At 54.3% G+C, this 17,097-nt stretch overlaps 1 protein-coding gene across 1 annotated transcript in view; it reads right to left on the bottom strand.

Annotated features, from left to right (window-relative positions):
* Positions 1–990: 990 nt before the first annotated feature.
* Positions 991–17,097, bottom strand: part of CHST15 (carbohydrate sulfotransferase 15) — a 72,372-nt gene continuing 56,265 nt past the window's right edge. Inside the window, exons 6-8 of the mRNA XM_069459914.1 lie at positions 8,765–8,921; positions 5,273–5,420; positions 991–3,510 (exon numbers count right to left, since the gene is read on the bottom strand). Of these exons, the coding sequence (XP_069316015.1) occupies positions 3,323–3,510; positions 5,273–5,420; positions 8,765–8,921 (493 nt within the window). The 3' untranslated portion in view covers positions 991–3,322. The remainder of the gene's footprint in view (positions 3,511–5,272; positions 5,421–8,764; positions 8,922–17,097) is intronic.

The raw sequence follows: 17,097 nt of genomic DNA on the forward strand, positions 1-17,097 counted from the left end.
AAAGCCGTTCCTGGCCCTGTGGTGAGGAGAAGGGGTCTCCCCACTTCCAGGCCTGGACCCCACCAGCCCCACCTCCAACACGCTCCTGCGGGAGGCAGTGCTGGGGAGAGAGTCCCCCAGGGGGTCTTCTCAGAACTGGGGACCAAGCCAGGTCCACACTGTGCCCAGGATGGCCCAGGCTTCCAGAGCCCCAAGCCTGAGACAACCCCTCTGTACGGGCTGAACTGCGTCCCCCACATTCACGTGTTGAAATCCCAACCCCCCGTACCTCGGCCTGCGACTGTTTGGGGAGCGGCCTTTGCAGAGGTGAAGTTAAAATGAGGCCATCAGGGTGCTGCAGGGGAAGAGGCACCGGGGCGTGCGTGTGCACAGAGGAGCGGCCGAGTGAGGACACGGGGAGAGGACAGCCATCAGCCAGAAAAGGACAGAGGCCCCTGCAGAAAACGACCCCCTGGTGCCTTCATCTGGGCCCCGTGACCCCCAGACCTGAGGAAACAAATCGCTGCGGAGCCACCTAGTCTGCGGTGTCCCGTCACGGCGCCCCAGCCTCAGGCTTGCCCTAGCCTGAGTGGCAGCCAGGGGACAGAGTGCCCAGTGATAATGACACGCACCCAGACACGACAGGGGCCAGGCTGGCCACAGGAATGAGGCCTGCGGTCCCAAGTTTCAAATTCAAAGGTCTGAAGACAGCGCTAGGCCTGACTACCCCACCCCCACCCGACTCACACGCACAGTGGGACGCACAGGGAGTCCCTGGTGACGTCTGAGTCCTTCTCTGTCTGCTCTTGACTTTTCTTCTGCCTGTTACTGCATGATCACAGCTCACCTCTCACGGGCCACCATGTCATTAAGTCCCCTTCAACAGAGTGTGCACGACTCGTGCAGGTAGGACACGGACTTCTGTGACTCATCCACGCACACGTTCTGCAGGTACCAGCCACGTGGGTCCATCTTTAATTATGTTAAATATTAATAAAGGTACAACACAACTGCAATTCACTTAACATACCTTACACGACTAAGGGAGTACGATTTAATACAATCTGATATACAGCTTTTGAGAACACAAATTCATTTCAATACCAGGTCGTGAGAAATGCTCCATTTTGCTTTGGTTTTGAGTGACAGGCTTGAGAACCGCCGCCGGGAACGGCGCCTGTGCCGCCTGTCACCAAGAGCCGGGCCTCCACTAAGGGAAAGCCAAGGCAACAGGTGTGCCCTCTGCAGAAAGGCCCTCGAGAGGAAACCGTCTGATGGCATCGGTTGGCACGAAGGAGGGGCCTGCGTATATAAAAACGATCCGCATAATAAACCAAATAATATTGGAAATCATACCTCAGTCGTACTTCTGTAAGAAGCAGAATTACACTACATGTTGTTCACATGCATAGGAGGGCGTGAGAGAGACCCCTTGCTGTAGGAATGGTTGGTGTGGCAGAGTGAAATACGTACTGGAAATGACAAGGTAACTGGCAGAGAAATTAACGTATAAAAGGGTTGTGTCCGGAGCGGAGGCGCGTCGGCACAGAGCTGAAGGGAACCCACTCAGGATGCACCCGCACCCGCACACGCACACTCTGACGGCAAATAAATACACTCACACTGCACTGACAGCTCCCTAAAGCATCCTTGTGCTCAGGCCAGATTTCCCTGCTGGCTGCTGCGCCCAGTGCCGGCTGCAGAGAAAGGCCGGGATTGTCCCTGCAAGTGGGAGCTCAGGACACACAGCTCCTTCAGAGGCAGAAATACCCGCGGCCGTGCCAGTGCTGAGGGCCTCACACGGGCTGTGTGTCCGTCCCGCCTCCACCGGCAGGAAGACGATGGCACTGGGGTCGGATGGCTGAGCAAATGCAGATCCCCCGGCCGCTAAAGCCCAGCCTGTCTCCCTCGCGCAGGTCCCACTGGGGTGTGGGCGCTGCACTTTCTGACTTTGGTGGACGAGAGCTTGACCTGAGGACTGTGGTCACCAGGAAGCTTCTCTTGACAACACTCAGGTGCAAAGCTTCCTCCGGGCCCCACCTGGGGCTGTGTGCCACACGGGTGCAAGCATTCTTGTCAACCTTCCCCAGGACTGCCAAGAAATGACAAGCCCTTCAGCCCATCCATCCATACGCCAAGCCACCACATGGCCTGGAACATTCCAATAAGAGCATGGCTCCTGGCAATCTCGTTCCAAATCTCAACATAGCATGCTCAGCCTGAGTTCAGCTCGTGCGTTGTGTTTCCAAATCAGGACACGTGTATCTTGTAGTTCCATAACTGGTTAAGGAACTGTGACCACACATGGTGGACAGTGCGGATAATAAACTCACTCCAGTGGGAAGGGGCGAGACCGAGCCCGCAGCCAGCCAGAACTAAAAATGTAAAACCCTGCAGTTCTCCGATGACCTCAGACACAGGATGAGCGCTTGAGTTACCTAGATTTTTCCACAAAATGTTCAATTCCTTGAGGTTGCACATTCTTGCATTAAGAGCAAAAATTTCCCTTCAATTATAAACTCAATTTCTTGAGAAAATGTCTAAAGAGGCAGAAAAGAGCTTGGGCTAGTCAAATGTGGAAAGTGGTTTGTTTTAGATGCATTAAGCCTAAGTCAAGTCTACAAGGACAGAAGGGGAGGAGGCCAAAGAGGTGAAGGTGCTGCCAAAACTGGCTTATGTTTTTGCTCTTGGAAACAGTGAAGTTAACGGGGTTTATATCTGAAGAGACTGCAGGGCTGACTTTGGAGTAAAAGGGAAAGACACGGAAGAGCCTCTATTCTTGAAAGAGCTGCCGTTGCCCGTCCTGATGAGGTTAGCAGTAGCGACAAAATAGTGTTCTGAAAGTGAATATGACGTGATTGCACCTGGGAACGGCCACCGCACTCCAGCCTAGGCAACAGAGCGAGACCTCATCTCTAGAAAAAACCAAAAAAGTGAATGTGAAGTGTAAGTTCTGCTCAGGCCCTGGTGGGCTTCCTCGGATCCCAGACTCAGGCTCTCCCAAGGCGGAGGTGGCAGGGCCGGGCTGCCTTCCCCGGGCGCCCTCTCCACACCCGTGCGGTGCCAGCCACCTCGCCCTGACCTCCAGGCCTCTCCAAGCAGAGCTGAATCCTTGAGGCAGCGGCTCCCACTGGCCCGAGAGGGAGGAGCTCAGGGAGGGTGATCGCTGTTCAACAGACCGCCACAAAGGAAACTCTGAAATGGTTCTCATCAGTGTGTCCCCAGGGAGGGAGAGGGAGTCCCAGGGTTTTCCACGCCATGAGCGAAATGGTTCCCCACGAAGAGAGGTTTTAAAATCCTGGCAATGGCGGCACTGGTTGGCCCAGCGCGAGCGCGCAAGCTCTCACGTCTTCCAGGCGAACGCCTCGTCGGCAAGGACCTGCGCCAGCCGCGCATTGAAAGGCCCGTAGAAGTCCTGCAGGATCTTCCGCGTGACCAGCCACATGGGCCCCAGGTTACGGTCCTCTGGCCGCCGTGCGTTAGAGGCCGGGCTCTTGGTCATCAAGGCCTCCTGCTTGTCACTCAAGGGCCCTGCAATGAGAGGAGAATCTGTGAGGCAGGGTGCATGGCGGGCCGTAAAAGGGACTCCGTGAGAGTCCCAGCTACGCTTCATGTGCAGACAGGAGCTGCCTTGAAGAAGAATGTGTTTGCGCATTACAGTTCTCTGGCTGGAGAGCTGAGGGAGGGCAGTGGAAGTACCACTATGAGATGGCAAAGACATTCTGTGGCGGGCGTTGACGCCCACCCTCGGGGAGCCCGGCTGGTATTCTGTGACGTGCAGCATTCACCTGAGGCTCTCCTTGAGGATTCGCTTCTACCTGCCCTGCCATCCCAGCCGTCAGCCTGTCCCTGGGTGACTGTGCCCCCGCCAGGCAGAGTCCGTGGGCTCAGGATTTTGTGCTAGTCAGCCCACTGGAAATTCCGCCCCAGTCATTTCTACTCCAGGCTGCTGATGCAAAGGGCCCCATGCCTGGCCATATTGCACCCCAAGTGTCTTGCTATGAAGTGGCCATGGGGAGGCTGGTAGGGAGGAGGCCACCTTTGCCCAGAGATCACACTGGCTGTACCTCCACCTGTAGCAAAGATACCAGTGAGGAGAGACCCTGGAACAAGCCAGAGGGCGCTGCCACCTCCACACTCCAGCCGTCTGGCCCACGGCCTCACAGCTCAACCCAACCAGTCGCTGCTCAGGCCTCTTTACCCTGGGGCTCTTAGGATATGGCCTAAGTCCTCAGCCCATACATAGGAAAAGCCTGTCCCGGTGTCCCAGGGTCCTGTGAGATACAGAATTAGCCTTACTGTCATCTTAGGGGACAAAAGACAAGCTCAAAGTGGTACAAAGTCAACATGTGGCCAAATCAAAGAGAAATGGGCCTAGGCAGTATAGGCCTTGGAAGGGGAAGAAACAGTCACACCTCATCACATGACCAGCTCTCCAAGAAAAAGGAGAAACAAGACCAAACGATGAAAGGGTTCCCAGTCCCAGTGGGAAGAAATATATTTCAAGAAAGATTCAATTAACAACATTTCTAGGCAGGATCATTAGACAGGGCCGCAGGAGGTGTCCTGGGAAGGAACTCGGCTCATTCCGACCCCACTCCAGCCCCACCACACGGCCAGCACTCCCTGCCTGTGTGCAGACCTCTGCCAGCCACTGCCATGGCCAGCACTGTGGCCTGCTGTCACCAAGTGCCTCTTGGGACTGTTGGGGCTGGAATCCTGAGGCTGAGGGCAGGCACCCTCTCCCCAGAGGCCCAGAAGCCAAAACCCACCCAAAAGGCTTTGACCCCAGGGATCCCCAACAGCACCTGAGACGATGCAACGGCCTGTCTGTTCCCTGATCCAACCTGTGTCCTGTTCCAGCCACCCACCGACACCACGTTGGTCCTTCAAAGCTCAGCTCTCACGCCCTTTCCTTCCATGGAGGCTTCCCTGTCCCCTTCTGCAGCTTGGGTCTCAAATCGTCAGCATGTACCTTTTGTGACGATGCTAACCTTCCCCATGTTGCCCTACCTGTCACTTTGTCAGGTGAGCTGTGGCTTCCTCCTCTCCCTTCCCTAGACCACAAACTCTCAGAGGGGAGCCACCTTTGGGTGCACCCAGGGAGTCCCTCACCGGAATCCCACGCACAACAACCTGTGTACAGCTGGTGCTCCATAATGGCACTGAACAGGCCTCCCCGCTCTGCCCACCCCTCCCAGTTCGCCGAGTCTGCGTTTGGCGCAGAGCTCCCAGCAGAGCCACGTCCACGGAGCTCACACTCTGCCCATGGGTCTGAGGATGACGCTCGTACCTAGGTTCAGAAACTGGAAGACCTTGTGCATGGTGTACTTGACGTTGGTTGCGTGATCTTCCAGGCGCAGAATGAGAAACTGTTCCTTGTTAAAAACAGTGAGCCAGTCCAGGAGGTACACCGCATACAGCCCGACCTGCAGCCGCACCTAGGACCACAGACAGGCGTTACCGGAGGAGTAATTCCAACACCCTAAGGCGCTTCCCACAAGTGCTGCAGTATTTTGTTACAAACCACCACATGATGGCTGAAGCCATCACATCCCATCCACCCCCCGACTGGCATTCAGCACCCCCTCCCTGCCCCAGCAGGCTCCACCTAGTGCCCCCACCCTGTCTACCAGGAGGCACCTGGCAGAGAAGGGCGGCCAGGCAAACCGATCGCCGGGCCAGCCAGGGCTGGGCCACGCTCCTGTCTGCAGCCGTCCTCCTCCTGTCCCTCCCTCAGTCAAGGGCACCGGCCTCAGACGAGCCTTGGAGGCCCTTCCTGTCCCAAATGAGGCCCCTGTGACGGCTGGACAGCACTCTCCTTTGCTTCCTCCTGATTTTCCTCGGACATTTCCTCGAAGATTCAGCCCCAGAGGAGGCCTGTGCCCTTCACCCCCAGGTGACAAATCTGCATCGTCGTTTCCTCGCTAAAGTGGATAAGGTCCCTCAGCCAGCTCTTTGCATTTGCCCACAGACATTCTCCTGACGATGCTACAAACTTTTACTTGCAGTTACAATTGTTCAGGACTTCAGATCACACCCTTTACTAATATTCAGGACTGTCCTTTCTTTGCTTGTATTTATAAATACTGGCTGATTACACGAGAGCGTCGATGCCGGCCAAAGCCACCTCGGGGCATGAATCCCTGCCTGTGCTGCTGTCACCCTCGGTGATGCTCTCAGGTGGCCCTATGGCCACCATCACAGAGGACACAAGCATCTTGGGCAAAGTGTACTTTTGTGTGGCTTGGCCGGCACAGCAGGACGGCCCGGGCCCTGAGCCCCGAGTGGGAGCAAGTCAGGTGGGGCCTGAGGAATGGTCAGGGCAGCCCACCTGCTCGCAAGGTGTTCCCTGAAGGTGGTGGCAGGTCTGGGTTTGCCCAGGTTAGAGGAGGAAAGAGCCCTGCTGGTTTCTTCCAGCACTGAACACAATGCTGCGCACAGAGTGGGCACCGGTGTGTACAGAACACGAATCATGTCTCAACGGTGACTCGGGCTCTTCCCCCAGCAGGCCCCGCGTGGATGACCCTCCGCCAGGCACAAACCACGACGAGCCAGAGCAGGAGCGTAAGGACCGCACGCTGCTCGGGGCGTGTGAGCCAGAACACGTGTACGTCCGGATTTCCCCCTTCATCCCCCAGGCCTCCCCCACTCTGTCCACAAGTCCCTTCCTGTCTTCCTCTGTTTCCAGAAAGTTCCAATGCTCTCCTACCCTCTGCTAGTACCCTGACTCAGCCACCAGTCTCTTACCACACCTTCCGTCCCACCACTGTCCTGTCTCTAGGAGACAGCCCCCTGCCCCGGTCCCATCCCCTCGGTCGGCGGCCCCAGGCGTCTTTCTAAAGTGCAGACCTGCCATAACCGTGGATGGGGTTCCGGACCCGCTGCCCCCAAACATGGCACCGTGGCATTGGAGAAAACCGCAGAAGCAGGAAGGTCACTCTCACCTCCCCACTTCCCCCGAGGCAGGACATAAAACCCTCGTTCGGGAGGTGCCCTCCCTACACCCGGAGGAGGAGGAGGTCTTAGCAGCGACACAGAGAAGGGTCTGAGCAGCCCAGCTCCGCTCCCCCAAGCTGATGCCAGCAGATCTCAATCTCGCCTCTCTGCACGACTGTCCTCTTCATCAAAACTAGCACAGAAATGCACAGGTTTCCCTGTTTCTTCAGGTGTTTGCTTCCTTATGAAGGCTCCGTGCCGTGTCAAACTTATATGAAATAAATTGTAGGCTTTTCTCTTATTAATCTGTCTTTTTTTATAGGTGCCTCAGCCATGAACCCAGCAACGGGTGGGAAAAGAGATTTCTTTTCAAGACCCTCCCGTGGGGTCCCATTTCTCTCGTGACGAGGCCTAGACTCACCCCGAGGCTCACCACATCCCCGGGGACGCAGCCCCACTGGCCAGGCACCCGAGCCCCTCCTCACGCCCTGTCTCCTGCACATGCTCCCGGGCTCTGCATGGCAGGTGGTCCCGGTGCTGGCCGCTCAGCCTCTGCACACGCTGCTCTTGTTCCCTGACCCGCTCTTCCTCTAGGACTCGGCACAGACATCCACCCTCCTGGGGACCCGCCTGATGCCCTGTTCTCGGGCGTCCCCTGCCCGCTGCCCAGCCTCATCCACTCTCCCTGCTGGCTGTGCAGGACAGCAAGGACCATGCTCGTGCCGGCACTGCTGTGGCCCCACGACCCAGCACCACGCACAGAACACAGTGGGACAGATGAACACAGGGCTGTGCGACAGAGCCATCCATCTCTAATACTTGTAACAGCCCAGCAAAGTGGTGCCATTCCCCCCATTTTATGACAAAGCAACTGGTCTCAGAGAGGCCAAGACCATTGCCCAGAGTCACACAGCCAGTGAACGCCCCAGCTGGGGACTGAACCCACCCCACTGTCTGAATCCGGACCCCGCTCCTGCCCGGCACTGCAGCCGGGTTCTGTGGTTATCTCTGTCCCTGTCACACCTTCCCTGCCCAACCACGGAGTCCAGCAGCACAGCCTGGAGTCCCACCTGCTGCCTCTGCACACTGCCTCCCAGATACCACAGCCTTGGTGACAAGGAAGCGGGGAGCAAAGCCTCCTGACCTGAGCCCCACCGCCCCGGACGCTCGGGACTGCACAGCGGGTCCGCTCGTGCCTTGCCACGTGGCAGGTGGGGCAGAGCCAGGCTCGTAACGGCAGCAGCAGCTTGGCTGCAAGAGGAGGAGGCGTCCAGCTGCACAAGCCCTGAGACGATCGGACAACCGACAACCCAACGCAGGGAGCCCAGCCTGGAAAACCAGCCCCCAGCTAAAAGGTGCTGAATTCACCATTAATATTTGCATTAAAAAAGGCTAGGAATTTACATATATAGTCCTAAAGGGAAAGCAAAGATAGTGGGAACAACAGAAAATATTCTTTAATTGAGATCCTGTCAAAGAAGCCTTGAAAGTTACTGGTGAGTAATTTTTTAAGCCAACAAAGCAATCCACCACGGCTAGAGAGGATGCTCTTAAGACAATCTGAGAGCTGGGTGTCTTCATGTCTGCCGACACTAATTGCTGGGTGTGTTTTTAGAGCCTCACTAAATGCTAATCTTCCTAAATGCACCCTCGTTCTCCCGCTGAGGGAGGAGACAGGAGGTGGGGTGACCAGCAGGGAGGAAGGCAGGGAGCCAGCCAAAGAGCCATCGTTTTCAGTTTTTACATCCGTGAATAATGGGGAACAGCATTTGCACATTAAAAAGCTTCTGTGCTAAACCCCAACCCACAACGCCACTTGCATGATAACACGCTGGGCGGTACGCACGGGCATGGCGTTGTTGAGGGTGTTGTTGTAGACGCAGGCGCGCAGGGAGTAATCGAGCATGCAGTTCTCAAACAGCTGCAGCGCTTCTGTCACTTTCTCATGGAAGTCGTCTGCCGATTTATTCGAACTTGCAAAGTAGAGATAGTCTGAGTACAACCTGTGAATAAAATAAATGGATATTTTTACCACCCATGCATGCGCCATCGCGCCATGTGGATGACAATGAAAATCCATGCACAATGACATTATCTAGTTTTGCTCATCAAAGCACTTTCTCCTCCTTTCCTTGAAGTCGGGCCATCTCCCTGTCCCCGCAGCCCCGCCCCTCACGTGGCCTTCCACGCTCTCTGGGCCGGACATGTCTACACTGGCCCCAAAGGACCAGCAGTTTTTATGCTGCTCTTTCTGGTCCTCTCAGGCGCTGGCTCTGTTTTCACAGTAACAGTGAAGCTTCAAAACAACAGATCACAAACATTGTGCAGTAGCAAAGGGAAGCCATGAAAATTTTATGCACCTTCCTGTTCCTCTCTCCTCTATTGGAGGGAACAAAAACAAGAGCATCTGTTGCTCTCGCCGTGTTACAATTCCACCTGAAATCCCTGACCCTTCTCACAGACGTTCCTGACGCTTTAAAAAAATTATGAAATGTGTCCTTCCAGATCGGAGGGGGCCTATTTTTTAACACAATGTAAAAGCATCCCCACATAGGCACGTGAACACCTGCAGCCTTTCGTGTTTCCCCACAGACTCGCACCTGCTCACACAGACACCACCACACGGATGTAAGCGTGTTGCCGCACACGAACCGCCAGTCTTCCTTCCCAAGACTCTGGGGCCTCTGCATCCTCTTCCCAACGAGGCCTTGACTTTGGGACTTCCGTGCCCATCTCTGCATCCCCCCATTGAGCAAGAACCCCGCTGGGGAGCGACATGTATGGGACGCTGCTGCTTCAGACTGAGCCCCCCACCAGCCCCGGCAGACCAGGCCAAACCAAACCAGAGCGAGTCGCTCAACCCTACCAGGAAAGTCACTCTGAAAGGACCAATCCACTCTTTGTCCCCTGTTTACACAGCCCACCTCCCCACTGCAAGCATGGGTGCCGCCCCATTCGTGATTTGTGCTAATAAAAAGCTAATCAGATCTTTAACCTAAATTTGTTAAAATCTGCACCGCTAAGTTGGTTTAGCCAGAATCCCCCACCCTTGACAACTAATGTTCCACGTCTGATGGGTTCCCGTTGTCCACCATCCCCAGGTGGTGTCTGGTCACCCGGCCTATCTTCAGCAGGAATCCCGTTAGGTCGCTTTAGCCAGAATCCTCCCCCCACCCACTTACCCTTGAGGTTTCCCTTAGTAATTTTCCGTCCACCAGCCCCTCACCCCACTCCTCGGCTACAAAATCCTCACTTTTTCCCTTGTTGCGTTTGGAGTTGAGCCCAGTCTCTGCCACACACTCCATCGCAGCAGTCCCTATACCCATCATAATAGTCTCAGATAAAGTCTGCGTTACCGTTTTAACAAATGTCAGAATAGGTTTTTCTTTAACAGAACTTCCAATTTGTGAGTTTCCTACTCTTTCTTCTCCCTGTTTCTGCTTGCAGAGAGAGTATTTCCTTTTTTTGGTTTTTAAAAAAAAACTCTGTGCATTTAGACATTTCTCCCTACTCTCTCTTCTTGCACACACACCTGCTTGTGACCCCACAGCTGTGCTCAGCGTCCCCCACACTCACAGCCCCCAGCTGCATCGGCTGCACCTCCTGCTGGGGTGAAACTGGGCTCCTGGAAATCACGCCCCGGTGCCCCCAAGGAGTCAGACTTCTCTCTTCTCTCAGCTCCGCACTTCCTGTCCCCTCACCTCCCACCTGGCTCCCCTCTTGCCAGTGACGCTATGTACCCACATACGTGGGAGTTTTAACAACTGTGAGACCTGCCAGACCCACCCAGTGCTTCTGTCCCCAAGACTCAGCCACACACTGTCCTGCAGGAACTGTGCACCCTATTGCACGGGGCTGCAAATGCTCCTTCTCCACTGCCCTCTCCTCTAATCACAGTCATAATACCAGGAGCGTCCCTTCTTAGGGACAGGCCAGATCTTATCCACCTCTGTATCCTCCTTGCCCTTGGCACATAAGATGTCTTTACCACGGCCCTTTAGAATTTATCCACGGCCAGGGTCCACAGAGGACGCCTCCTAGAAGTCTTGAGATGTTCAGGATCTGCCCACAGATTGCCTAGAACCCAAACGCACGCCAGAACAGGACTGCTTTGTCTATCTCAGCCTGGTCAGCCACTGTCCCAAGGACCTGCCTAAAGACTAATCACCAAAGATGCTCAGCAGCTCGAGGGTGGGCTCCCCCAGGCCCACGCTCCTCTGAGCACACTCCCCATGACCACCACATTCCCCTTTACTGGTGTCCCCAACACCGCCTGTGCTGTTTTCCATCTTCGAAATCGGAAGATGCGTCAAGACTGAAACATGGTACCTGTCACTGCAGGGTCAGTCATGGTTAGAATAACCTAAATGGCCGATCCATAAATGCCCAAGTGAGACGTGCATGAACCCTCAAGAGCAGCTCGGCTCTATGCACTGAAGGGTTCCCGCGGCACCTCGATGGGGTGTCCTGTCAGTCCTATCAGTGTGATGGCTCAGCCCAAGACGCTACATCAATGAGAAGTAACAGATGCTTATGAAACTGTCATCAAATCCTATATTTAATAAGTCCAAGCCCAGAGTTCTTTCCAAAGATGTGCGCAGAACTCTCCAAATTGCTTCGTGGAACTGGAATTCTATCACATAAATTACCTCATAAAAACACAATCATTGGCTCAAGGTTTCCATACTGAGATTTTTGAGATTTTTGAGATTTTTCTTTATGGTAGTAATATTTCTAATAGATATCTGGCTTATACATAAAACAAAAGCACCTAAGCCTGCCTCAATTTTAAATACAAAGTCACTTTATGAAGAATCTGCTGATTCTACACAATTCTGTATACATCAAGGAATAATCCCTGCAAGAAAACTGGGACACGTCCAGTGTCCCAACCAGGGACCTCACTCCTACCAGGTGAGACTACCGACTTGCATCGGTCGGGGGTGCGCTGACATGAAGTCACACCCCCACTTCCTGTGAGCCACGTTCATAGCTTTTCAGAGCTGGGCCAGGTTCCTTCCTCGGCAGGATGAAAAGAGACATCTTTGGCTCCTCGGTCACCTCCAAGCATCGTAGATCTGGCCACAGAATCGGTGGTGAGCTCTGGGACTCCCTGGAGCCCCAACGCTAGGATCATGCAGGGAAGTCCTTCACGCCCTGGCCTGTCACAAACACCCGAACAGGAACCGAGTCGCCATAACAAATGGCCACCACCTCCCACGTGGATTCCATAGTTGGCTGAATAGTGGCCACCAAAAAGATATGTCTAAGGCTTAATCTTTGGTACCTGTGAATGTGATATTCTTTGGAAATAGGGTCTCTGCAGATGTAATTAAATCCAGGATCTTGAGATGAGACGTTCTGATTTAGGGTGGGTCCTAAATCCAGCGGCTGGAGTCCTTACAAAAACATGAGGGGACACAGACACCCAAGAACACCATATGCAGACAGAGCCAGAGACAGAGTCATGCTTCTGCACCCAAGGAACACCAGGGACTGCTGGAAGCCACTGGCAGCCAGGAGAGAGGCCTGGGACAGATTCGCCCTCCGGGCCACCAGAGGGAACCAACCCCGCACACATCTCACTTTCAGATTTCTGGCCTCCGAAATAAATTTCCTTTAAGCAGCTAAGTTTGTAGTAATTTATTACAACAGCCCTAGGAACCAACACAGATTCTAAACCCCAATTCCAAGGAAGACTAAGGAGTTACTTTTGTTGACAACTCTCTGGGATCCCGCAACAGTGGCCCACGTGTGCAGGACTGTGGCCGTGTGGCCAGGTTTCCCGCAAGGAAACAAGAGGGAGGACCACTGTCTGGGTGGGAGCATCAGGCTGAGGCCTCCTAAGAACATGTTCAATAAGCAATGCTGTACCTTTCCCCACAGCTACTCTCTGGGGAAAAAGTAAGTCAATAACCTTGAATGAGTGAAAGCCACTTCAATGGGTTAAAGCCACTCGGAAAATGTTGACAAGGACAGCAAATGCATCGAGAATAAGTATCCGATGGACCTCCAAAAGCTGGAGCAGGCACACAAGGTAGCAGCTGAAATGCAGAGACAAACCTCAATGCCCACCTTATGGTGCGTCAGATCAACTGTGCGATGATGAAGTCAGGGAAAGAGACCAACATGGAGAACACAAGAGCTCGTGATCAATCATCGCAGAACTGCAGAGATGCTCATGCCACCTCAGGATGCATTAACAGAGGCATGGCATCAAGAACATGGGAGGGTAGAGCAAAGTGACCGGCGGCTCAGGGCCTGCAAGGACGCTTGCCTTCAGTGCTGGGCGCCAAGTGGTGAAGGGAAAGGAGCTGCTCCCCCTGGGGACGTGTCCCACAGCCCTGAAGGACAGACCAGTGGGTAGAAGGTTCAGGAAGAAAGACTGGTTTCATACAGGGAGAAATTTCTCCAGTCAGGGCAGTGCAGTGGCCGGCCTGGGCTGCAGGAGCAGCCTGGGCTGGAGGGGAGGAGGGCTCCGGGGTAGCACAGGGTCGGGGGCCTGACACCCTCCCAGCCCTGAGTTGCAGGGCTGCCCAGGCCGCTCCTGCTGAACCTCATTTTCTTACTCTCAAACCACCCCGAACAGATGGGTGTTACATTTGGCCAGGACTGTTTCCAACGGCAATTCCAAATATAAGTCCAGATCCGTTCCAGGCCTTCTGTGCTGTGGTTATTTTAGAGGCTGCTGGTGTGGCCTGTGGGGTGCTGCTCAGCCTCTTTCCTGGGGCACGCAGGGGTCCTGGGCCCCCTGAGGGGCAGTGGGACGGGATGTGTGTGTGTTGAGGGGAGGAGGCTCCCTCAACCTGGCGCCTCTGAAAGTGACCACATCTCTCCCCACAGGGACAAAGGGGTGGCCAGCAGTGAGCCTCAAGGCTCTGCCATGTAAAATCTGGTTACCCCAAGACCACTACTGAATTCACTCAATGACATTTACAGGGTGCTGCTCTGAGCCAGCGTGCACAGAGGTCGGCACGCCGGTCACTGTCAGAGCAGGAGCAGCGATTACGCCATGGGAGCCTCCTCCAGGCCAGGCTCTGTGACTGCTCTCCAGGTTCAACTCCTGCAGTTTCCCCAGTTTCCATCCCTGGCATGGAGGCTGGTGGTCACAGAGGGCGGCCAGCACCAGGCCCCGTGCTGGGTACTGCATGTGTGCTCGGGTTTTGTCTCCACAGCCCCACATGGGATGCATGGACCCCATCTCACGGGGCAGAGCACTGACATGCAGAGAGCTTAAGCCCACGGGCACACAGCCCAGGAGCTCCAGGGCTGGCACCCAAACAAACCCAGGTCTGCCTGACCCCAGAGCCCACTGGCACGGCAGGTGTGCCCCTTCCCCCTAGAGGAGACAAATGGGTGGCTAGCCAGGACAGGGGCTCGCCATTTGCACGGACAGTTTTTGGGTTTTGTTTATTTTGATGTTATTGTTTTAGGTGTGCAGTGACTTGGAAGCAACAGTCAATCCTGTCACAGAACTTCTTAATGAGTCACAGCAGACTGGCGAACAATTACTAAGTGTACCAGAGCACGCACAAACGTTCAGGATAAACATGAGGAGCTTCGCTGCCACAGTCGGGAAACGCAAATGTGTTTATAACATCGCGTGGACACCTAGAAAAGTGACAGCAACAACAAATGGATATTCAGGTATCCACGATAAAGCCAGAGCACGTCGTTGATCTTTTATCACTTAGCGAACGTGCACTGGTTACTGTGATAGCGCATTAGCGTTTAGCGGTTTTGGTTCCTACGTGGTGACTTGCTTATTAACTGGCCTGCCTGCCACATGCAGAACTCCGCAGGTTCTAGCGCCAGTGTCACTAGTTTGGGGAAACCTCTCTCTACAATGGGTTTCTCCTCCTTTTTGTTCATATTGTTTTTATATTGATATAATCCACATACCATAAAATTCGCCCCTTTAAAGTGAACAATTCAGTAGTTTTTAGTAGATGCACAAAGTTGTGCAACCATCACTGCTCCCTCGTTCCAGAACATTTTCATCACAACAATAAGTGGCTGTTGGTTTTAACATGTCAGCTCCCAGAGGGGCTCATGTCAGAAGTCACTACGATCACCAAGCTTAAAAGGCACATGAGATCACAAGCGTCAGTCTCAGGTTCAATTAGACAAGGGCAGGCACTCGATGGCCTTGGCTGTGACATTTCCTCCAGTCACTGCTCCGTGCACGGACTTCTCAGAGAGCCGTGCTTTGAGAAAAGGTTCAGCCGATGCTGAAGCTGCTAGCCTGGCTCTCCAGGGACGCCGGCCACACCTCCCGGAGCTCTCCGAGTGCCCCCGTCAGCTTCTCAGTGACACTCACGTGAACAGTCACACTTCCTCAGCCAGGAGCCCCCGAGAAGGGACACACTCATGTCTTCCAATTCACAGTCCTGTGGCCACAGGAGAGTCATGATAAATGTGGTTACAAAAACGAAACCAGAGCCCCTGGCCTCATTATTCCATTTGCCGGCATCCAAATTTAAATCACTGATCAATAACTTCCCGACCTCTGATGTGGGGCCGTTAATACTGATGATACGTACTTTTCCTACCAGGAAAACAAGGTCATTTGATGTAGCTGGGAAGGAGCCTTTTTGTCCCACTGAATCACAGATCAGGAACATCTCACCACGAGGCTCAAGGAGACGGGACCAGCCAGGCGCGCTGACTCAGGGAGACACGCAGGGACGTGCAGGGTCCGCTCCGGCCGAGCACAGCATGGACGCTGCAGAGGCCCATCTTCCGCCAGACAAGAACATCCACGTTTGGAAACATCCAAGTGAATGCAAAGCTTCCTGTTCGCTGGGGCCACTTGGGCAGGCGTCTTTGCTTTCCCACCAGGCCCCAGGTTCCTGAGCACAAGACGGGTTCCCAGTCCACCTTCCAGAGCTTCCAATCCCAGGGCCTCGGTAAATTTCTCGGACTGGAAGGCAGAACCTCTGGAGGCAACACCATGCAACCTCGACAGCTCCGAGTCCCTCATGGTTCACAAAGCACTTTCTCGTGATTCCCAGTGATCCCGATGGCAAATGTCTCTAAGGGTGAGACAGTGAAGGCACACTGAGGATTGGCCAGCTACCCCTGGTTACACAGCCAGGCCCAGGCCCCAGGGTATGGGACCCTCGCTGTAGAATGTCGGCCACTGCACCCCAGGGCTGGCCTGGACGCGACATGGGCTTCTCCCTCTCCTTTGGCAGAGCCGACCTCACTGAGCAGCCAGGTCCCCAAGCTCTGCCTGTGGCCCCAGAGTCCATCCTGAGGCACACAGCTCACCTTATAATCCACAGACACAGAAACAAGGAGGCCCTTTTCCCCTAGGGCGTTCCTCCCGAGGAACCGCCCTTTCCAAACAATCCATGTGGGAATACACAGGACTGCCAATGGCTTTGCAAACCTTTCCCAAAAAAATAAACAGTGTTAAACACATGGGAGTTTTCAGCTTGATGGTTTTCTCCTACCAATAACAAGACGTGGTCCCTCACCAGGTGGCGACTCCTGAGTGGTCTACAGAGAAAACCTCCACAAGGCCCGGGCTGTCCTTCTGGCCTGGGTGCTGCCCGCTCCCTGCCCGGCTGCAGTCTGAGGCTGACCCCTGGCCCTCAGGTGGCTCAACAGCTCTACCTGATGAAAGTGACCTCGTCCCCTGCTCTGGCCCATGTCAAGGTGTGTCCACCTAAGCAGGCGGCTTCTGAGACACAAAACGCCTGAGTTCCCCAGGAAATTGCCAGGCAGCTTCACTAAAGACACCGCTACAGTCTTCCTCAAGACTTGTAACTTCCGCATGTAGTCACAAGACGACTCCTTGCAATTCTTCACCTTCCACAGTCTTTGGAAAAGCAAAGAGAGTGAGAGCTGGAGGGAGAGGAAGGAGGAGAAATTGATTTGTGGCCGTTGTCACAACCTTTATACTCCGACAGCCTTTCTTCCCATTCCGTCCCTGACCCACAGAGGAGTTCTCCGGATTTCCCTTTGGGATAGTTTATACTAACACTAAAGTCCTCAATGCTGAGGAGCAGCCTGCTTTTTAATCCTCGTGCAAATCTGTCGTAGAGAAAATATCGCGTGACATTTCCAGTGCCAGACTGTCCTCTCCTGCCTGAGAACATGTCGACAGCTTTCAACTGGTGCTTCCAGGGGCTTGGAGAAGTCCCGCTGTTTGGAGAAGGGTTTTCAGCGCAG

This window comes from Eulemur rufifrons, chromosome 28, assembly GCF_041146395.1.
Source record: "Eulemur rufifrons isolate Redbay chromosome 28, OSU_ERuf_1, whole genome shotgun sequence".
Classification (NCBI taxonomy): Eukaryota; Metazoa; Chordata; class Mammalia; order Primates; family Lemuridae; genus Eulemur; species Eulemur rufifrons.